The sequence below is a fragment of the Atta cephalotes genome, assembly GCF_000143395.1.
Source record: "Atta cephalotes unplaced genomic scaffold scaffold00064, whole genome shotgun sequence".
Taxonomy (NCBI): domain Eukaryota; kingdom Metazoa; phylum Arthropoda; class Insecta; order Hymenoptera; family Formicidae; genus Atta; species Atta cephalotes.
This window is the reverse complement of record NW_012130128.1, coordinates 482,514-490,939: the sequence shown is the minus strand read 5'-3', so window position 1 is coordinate 490,939 and position 8,426 is coordinate 482,514. Positions and strand designations below refer to the sequence as shown.

General features: G+C 30.9%; 1 protein-coding gene across 1 annotated transcript in view; it reads left to right on the top strand.

Annotated features, from left to right (window-relative positions):
- The first annotated feature begins 3,704 nt into the window (after positions 1-3,704).
- Positions 3,705-8,426, top strand: part of LOC105623814 — a 5,703-nt gene continuing 981 nt past the window's right edge. The window contains exons 1-3 of the mRNA XM_012205190.1: positions 3,705-3,834; positions 3,909-4,695; positions 4,779-5,434. Coding sequence (XP_012060580.1) covers positions 3,705-3,834; positions 3,909-4,695; positions 4,779-5,434 — 1,573 coding nt within the window. The remainder of the gene's footprint in view (positions 3,835-3,908; positions 4,696-4,778; positions 5,435-8,426) is intronic.

Sequence of the window (8,426 nt, the reverse complement as noted above, 5' to 3'; positions counted from 1 at the left end):
AAAAATCGAAGTGTCCCTCAGCGAGCGCGTGGCCCACCGAAAATAGGTGATAGTCACAAGGTGCCAGATCTGGTGAGTAAGCGGGATGGGGTAGCACTTCCCAGTTGAGTGTCTCCAAGTAGTTTTGGACCATTGTTGATGTGTGCGATGGTGCGTTGTCGTGGAGGAAAATCAGCTTGTCATATCTTTTCCAATAATGCGGCCTTTTTTCACGCAGAGCACGGTGCAATTTGATCAGTTGTTGGTGGTAGCGGTGAACATTAACAGTTTCACCAGGTTTTAACAGCTCGTAGATGACACTCTCCTGATCCCACCAAACGCACAGCATCTTCCATCCGAAGCAATTTCGTTTTGAGGAAGATATTGATGGTTGGGCAGGATCAACCTAAAATTTCTTGCGTTTAGGATTCTGAAAATAGATCCACTTTTCATCGCCTGTCACAATCCGATGTAGGAATGACTTTCTTTTTTGTCTGGCAAACAGAATTTGGCATGTGTTTTGGTCGCTCCATCTGCCTATCGTTCAGTTCATGCGGCACCCATTTTCCGATCTTTTGAACCTTCCCCATGACATGTAGCCGCATGGAAATGGTTGCTTGAGAAACATCTAATTGCTCAGCAAGCATTTTTTGCGATTGGGTATCGTCCTCGTCCAAAAGAGCCTGCAATTGACAGTCCTCAACCTTCCTGGGCCGATTTTCACTTCTTGTCACTCAGGTCAAAATTGTCGTCATTGGACCGGCGAAATCAATCTCTGCACGTTGTTTCCGATAAAGCATTATCGCCATAGGCACTCCTCCACAAGCATTTGATGCGATTCGGCAGTCGATTTCTTCAAATTGAAAAGCAAAGCTTCCCGCATATGTTTTTTTTTTTTAGCAAAAAACTAGACATGATTACGAAAGAAAAAATGTATGTGTTGTATGAAATTACTGATGATGTGCACTGATTAATGTTGACAGATGTCAAACACAAAAAAAAGTGTGTTGTGTGCCCAGGATAGCTTTGTACGCTCACTAATGTCACCTATGAGCAAACAGCGGATTTAAGCTTATACATCTGATATATATATGTATATATATGTGTGTAAAATAATAATAATTAATTACTTTTTGGATCTACAATAAACTAGAATTAGAGTTGAAGTTGATCAGCGCAAGAAACAATGTATGAGAATACGATAGAATAAGATTTAGTGTTGCATCTGAGACAGTGCAATAGGACAGTGCATCTTAACGTGACGAGTGCTCGGAGACAACTGTGCTTCGCAACGAGTTATCGTCTTCGAATCTCGAATAAGACAAAGAAAATATTGCGACAGTCAATCAAGCGTCTATTCTTCTATTTGAACAATAAAATAATTATTCTTAGATTTTGATTTTTTTATCCTTCTAATTTCCTTCTTTTATCTACGATAGATTAGTTATATTTAAATTCGAATAGTACTTCTCTATGAACGCTCAATTCACTTAGGCAATAGTTTCATTATTTATTACAGTAATAACATACTTAGGTGTTATACAGGTTAAACTGTGTAAGTTAGAACTTAGAGTTAAACTATAAAGTATTTAAACGGGAGATATATAATACGTATATACTAAGAATAATTATAACTGTGGTAAATTTCTCCAATTGTTGTCGCAACCGCAATAATAAAAGTAGAATTTAAGTTTGCGAGATTTTAAATTTTGATTTTCGAAAGGGATTTCTATAAGCCAGTGCTTGTGATTAATTTATGTTATGAATTCCTTCGGGGTAATTACTTTCCCTTAGAGATAAGAGCGCGCGACACTCCTCTGTGTCGTCTACATTGGCTCGCCAAGAGAAAAAAATTCAATGAATATTTGATTATTTTATTACTACTTGGTAATATTTATTAATTTAGATCTCTCAAGATTACAAAAATGTATTGTTATATATAGAAAAAGGGTATTGTATAAATTTATATATATTTCTGAGCAATAACATTTGGTTGTTAATATTGACGTTCAATATTTGGAAATATTATTATATTTTAGTCTTTAGCATTACTGTGCAATGCGTTAAAGGATATATTTATTAACTCGTTCCTTTTTTTTGTTTCATTTATTGTTAATTAGCTTCGAATTGGAGAAAAGAAAATGAAAATAAATGGAAGTATAACTATTGTATTATTGTACTATTATAGATATTGTGTTACATTAATTAGTTATATATTTTCGTAATCATGGCAATATTCCATTTATTATAGCAACTTTATGTTGTCAACGTAATGTTATGTTCATCAGACTGCACCAGCTTGGAAATTGTATATGTGGCGATCTCTTAAAGTTAAGTAGAAATACGTTCGCGTTTATTTTATCGGCGGACGTTACAAAGACGGTACATTCCGCTTGTCTGCTTCTGTTTTTCCGCGAGTTCTGATTGATTTCCGTTTTCCCACTTTCTGCTTTCCGCTAAGATATGAACGTTCTCCCTTAATCTTCGAGCATCAGCATAAAAAGGCGCCTTAAATTGTATGTGCACCATAAACGCGGTTATTACATATTTGAAGCATGTTTATGTATAATTTAAAAATAACAAATTAAACAATTTTGCATTGTGTCTGTAACGCCGCTAGTATCGTTCAAAATTTTTCATAGTACAAAATAGAGACTAGCGATTGCGTAAGTACACAAACGACATTTAAGTGTTTCTAACCTTTTATTCTCAATTAGAGATTATTCATCGGTTGTTCATTTTAATTAGTACATATTTATAATTAATACATACGGCTTTACAAATGCTTTAACATATGAATTTGTATTGTAAGATTATAATTTCAGTTATTATTGCAGTAATATTTCGTCTTTGTTCATTATACTTAATATAATATTTTAATCATTACACTTCAAGAAAAAATTTCCGTCAGGACAATTTTATTTAATAGATATTCAAAATCGAATTCAGACATTCTGTAGAAATTTTCAAATTTTTCAGAATATTTTTTTCACATATTCATTAAATTTGTATCATTATGTCTGGGAAAAATTTAGTTTTTATTTGACAAATAAAATTTAATAACACACATTTAAGAATTTTCTCCTTTAAAGATTTACGCAGCTGCTTCTTTTAAGAGTTCTTTTAAAAGTTTATTTATTTGAGTTATTCAAATAATGAAGTATATTTCAAATATAAAGAAAAACAGTACAGAATAAAATTCTAAACGACCAAAAATTGAAATAATTAAGAATAAATAGAAATTAAAAAATAGATAAATTATAAAAGTAAAAGTATAAATTATAAAAGTTGGTTTATTACATATATATTATGTATGTAATAAAATCTTTATCTGCTTCTATTTAAAGATATCAATCTTCTTTTTTTGTTTTTTTTTCTCTTTATTATGTAAAAATCACAAGAAATAATCACAATTCCTGATACACAATTACTTCTTCAAATCTTTACACTGTCCATCTTTTCTAATGTTACCGCATATATTCTTTAAATATATGGCCTATATTCATATAGCTAACTATGCATATGTGTCATACTGGATATTCATATATGACCAACATTGCTCTAGCATCGGTTATCAATGCATTAACCAACATTAGCAGACTATATCTTCTGGAGGCACCTTTATGAAATTGATTACACTCTAAATGTGTCATATTATAAAATTAATATTTTTTAATTTTTTGAAATAATTATTGTCACGCAATAACATTTTATTTATCAGTAGAATGAACAGAACTTTAAAGGGACTTCTGCGATTATGTCCAATAACACGCAATTGGACAGTCCTATCGAATTATATAGTACCATTACAAATGATACAAAAAGTATCACGAGTTTATAGTACCAGTTTGACAGGTAATCTAATATTTTACATACAACATTTGTAATATAAATGTAATATTTCAACAGAATGTATATGTTTTTTTTAGATTATACACAACTGGAGGATTGTATATCATCAGTAGAAAAAAATTATGTATTCACTAATATCAAGTCATATAAATCTATGGAAATATTGGAGAAAGTAGCAAAAAATTGTACAAATATGACTGTACATGATGCTATTGACATAATATTTACATTATTTAAAGCTTCTAAAAACATGGATGAAGATTTGCAAAATATTAAGCAGCATATAGGTTTTATATGTCTGTGCGAAGTGTTAAATAGAAATATTAGATTTATGAAAACCAATGAAGTTATTAATTGTCTGAAAATGTTGACACATTTTAAGATTCCAGCCAATTGTGTTTTAACTCAGTCATTATTGCAAATGATTCGTGCAAATGTAAATGAGATATCGCTTCAGGATATAATTAGTATAATTGTGATACTGAAGAAAATGGATAGTACACCATTGAGAGATGCTTTATTGATAGCATTGCCTGTTGTTTTTGAAGCGCAGTTACCTACAAAATTGGATCCGGATAATATTTTTATGCTGACACAATCTTTAAGACTTATAAGTGAAAATAGTATTAATAATTCAAAAATACAAAATATAATACTGAAATCATTACAAAAATTTGAAAAGGACCTTAATATACAAAGAGCTTGGTCTATATTTTGTAGCTTATGTAGTGCTTCTTATCCATCTCCGATGACTTTTGAATTGCTATTTAACATTCAGAAGATTTTAATAAGTGATGCAAAACAATTAAGTATTCAAGAGATAATAACAGCGCTACATAAATTAGTGCTGGTCGCTGCAAGGAAGTATGTCCTTTTTATATAAGGTTCTCATATTAATATTTGACATATTGTGAAAATAAAATATTAACATTATATTATTATTGTAGCAAAGAATATGGATGCATGTTTTACAATGAAGCACTGGTGGATGCTTTTGTCAATTCAGCATTATCTGCAGAAATTTATTTTGATAGTAGCATCTATCTGCTGAAATGTTTGAATGAGCTAAATTATGCTCATATACCCTTTCTAGAATATTTAGCAGCGAAATGTTTCGAACAGCCAAATTTATTAAAAGACGCATCATATTTTAGAGTATCTATTTTCTTAGAAGGATTAATTAATGCTGATTACAAACCAGTATTTTGGGATATTATACGAGATGCGATATTGGCGAATAAAATGGAGAATAAAATTTTTAACAGATCTATGATTAAATTTGCTCTACATTTGATTGCGTTAGATTGTTATAGCCCAAATTTAATCAGCAAAGTCTTTTCTCAGATTATAAAAACTAATAATCCAATGAAGGATATTCATATGAGAGAGTTATTACTTTTGTATCAGAGTGTTAAGACGCTGTATCCTATGTATAATGGACCATGGCCATCGCAAGATATACTTGAATATGCTGTAAACATACACGGAACATTGCTTAGTCCCATATTTCCTAAATTTTCCTTAAAAACGGCATTAGAATTAGCATTAGGTGGCCCTCAGTATATTCATAATAATTTGAGGACAAAACTTGGACATTACATTGGTAAGTTATTAATAAAAATAAAGTTATTTTCTGTACATTGTTAAGAAAAAATATCTTTTGTAAATGCAACTTAAGAATATTTACTCTTTAAATATGTTAATTTTCCATAAATTGATAAACATTCAAAATATAATAATATAATTTAATTATTAAATTATATGTCGACATGAATTTTGATCAAAAAATAGCAGTATGTAATTCCGAAAATTTTTAATGTGTTAAAACCAAATCCGTAGCCCAATTTGTTTCAACATGTCAGGTTTCTGAGATATTATTCCTTAAAGTATCAAAAGGGTCTATTTCAAGCGTTTTTGAATTAGGATATCTTGTAAACCTGATATAATAGAGAAATAATGGGCTACGAATTCGAATTCAATATGAAAAAAATCTATGAAAATCATCTATAATTATAAATGGGTCCACGCAATATAATAAAAAAAATATATTGCAAGTATGTTACCATCCTTAGCCGAACAAAGTGACGAACGTGAATGTAATGATTATGAATTCCATATTCTTTTTATTTATTAATTTTTTTTATTTTCGAAGTTTTTATTTATATATATATATATATATATATATACATATATATACATATAAAACAAAAAGTACAAAAAAGATACATACAGGGTATCCCATTTTAAAAGATCCATTCAAATATCTCAGAAACACTATGTTAAATCGAAAAGTGTTTTAGACAAAAGTTTTGTGACTTCGAGGAGGACGTAAGATATTATTGGTTTGATCTTGGATTGTCAAAATCAGGACAAGGTCATTTTGAATTTTTTAAATGGAACTCTCAATTTTTCATTGCATATTCTAGTTTAGAATAGAATTCCATCCAAAAATTTCTCTAAAAAATTAATTTATTTGTCATAATCACAATCATAATTTATTTTATAGTGTTTTAACATAAAAGTGGTTATAACTCGGAAATGACTCTATGTTTCTGGACTCTATGTTTATATAGCTTTTTTCTTTCTCTTTAAGTCCCAAAAAAATATCATTTTTCAAAGTATTGCGGACGATTTTCTGGATACCATGCGTGTATGTTGCGTGTGTCGCGTGTAGGCATATGTGTGCGTATGTTCCACATTTTGCGATCAAAATTATAACATATTTCTGACTTAAAAATAAGACAAAAATTCTAATATCAAAATGTTAAAGCTATAATAGTTTTTAAATTAATTCGTTATATATATATTTAAAACAATTTGTTATACATATTTATTATTAGGTGTACAACTTTGCCTCCGCCGTTTTCCTATAGATGGCTTTAGCGGTAAGTGGTGGTCGAAATAAATAGATCATAGACGTCATACAATAAACTTGGGCATCTGTCAACATAATCCCATAGAAACATTAGTCGATTTGTGTCTGCATCATAAAGTTATTCTCGATTGAAAATGTTAGTTTACAAGCCAAATTCTCGTCATTTGCGGGAGGTTTTAATTTTTTCTTCAATATGAAGAAATCTGCGGCTGAGGCTCATCGAATGCTCTCAAATACTTATGGTGAGGCCGCTATTAGTGAAAGAACGTGTCGTGAGTGGTTTCAACGCTTCAAGAACGGTGATTTTGACGTTCAAAGTCATGCTCTGTATTTGGTGGGATCAGCTCGGCGTAGTGTATTATGAACTGTTAAAACCGACTGAAACAATCACAGGCGATCGGTATCGAACGCAATTGATGCGTTGAGCCGAGCATTGAAAGACAAACGGCCGCAATACAACGAGAGACACGATAAAGTGATTTTGCAGCATGACAATGCTCGATCCCATGTTGCGAAAGTGGTCAAGACATACTTGAAACGTTGAAATGGGAAGTCCTACCCCACCCGCCGTATTCTCCAGACGTTGCTCCCTCTGACTATCACTTGTTTCAATCAATGGCACACGGCCTGGCTGACCAGCATTTCCGGTCTTATGAAGAAGTAAAAAATTGGATCGATTCGTGGATAGCCTCAAAAGATGACTAGTTTTTTCGACGCGGGATTCGTACGCTACCCGAAAGATGAGAGAAAGTAGTGGCCAGCGATGGAATGCTTTGAATCATAAATGTATAATCAGTTTTTTACAATAAAGTCTCGAATTTCGGAAAAAAAACAGAAACAAAGTTGTACACCTAATATTTTTAATTCTTGTAATATTTTTATGTTATGTTACGTGTTATGTTGCATATGTAATTATTTTCCATATTTAAATAATTAGTGAAGTATTTCAAAATTATTGTATAGCATTGTATACATTACTTCAATCTCACATGCGATGAACATAGGCGTACGAACATCTGCTTGTATGATAAACTGTCCCTGAGCGCGCGAAATGTCAACTCTGTGATTAGTTAACTTTAACGGCTATTAATTTAAAAACTATTATAGCCTCGATATTTTGATATTGGATTTTTGTTTTATTTTTAAGTCAGGAATATGTTATTAAATACGATAAAGAACACCGTGATCAATCATAATTAAATGTTTCGAATAATATATTATATTACTCTTTATTAAATTAATTTATTTCAGGTATGATTGCGTGCCAACAACTTTCGGATTTTCAACATAATCAGTCTGAAATGCTAATGATCTCCCCTTTTAATTAGATTAGAAAGAAAGAAATTTATTGCGAAAAATATTACCTCAGCCAGAGTTCGAACGTGGAACCTCTCGACTTTCTGGGACGAGGGTCTTAGCCAATTCGATCACTGAAACTAATTTATCTGAAATAAATTAATTTAATAAAAAATATATAATGTATTATTCGAAACATCTAACTTTGATCGATCATGTTTTTATTTGATATATTCATATATACGGTTGTTCTTGAATCTTATAATATTTATATGTTATTAAAATTTCGGCCACGAATTGTGGGACACCCTATGTGCGTGCGTGCGTGTGTGTGAAAGATTTATCATTACGAGTATTTTCCAAACACCTTGTGTATATGTATATATATATATATATATATATATATATATATATATATATATAT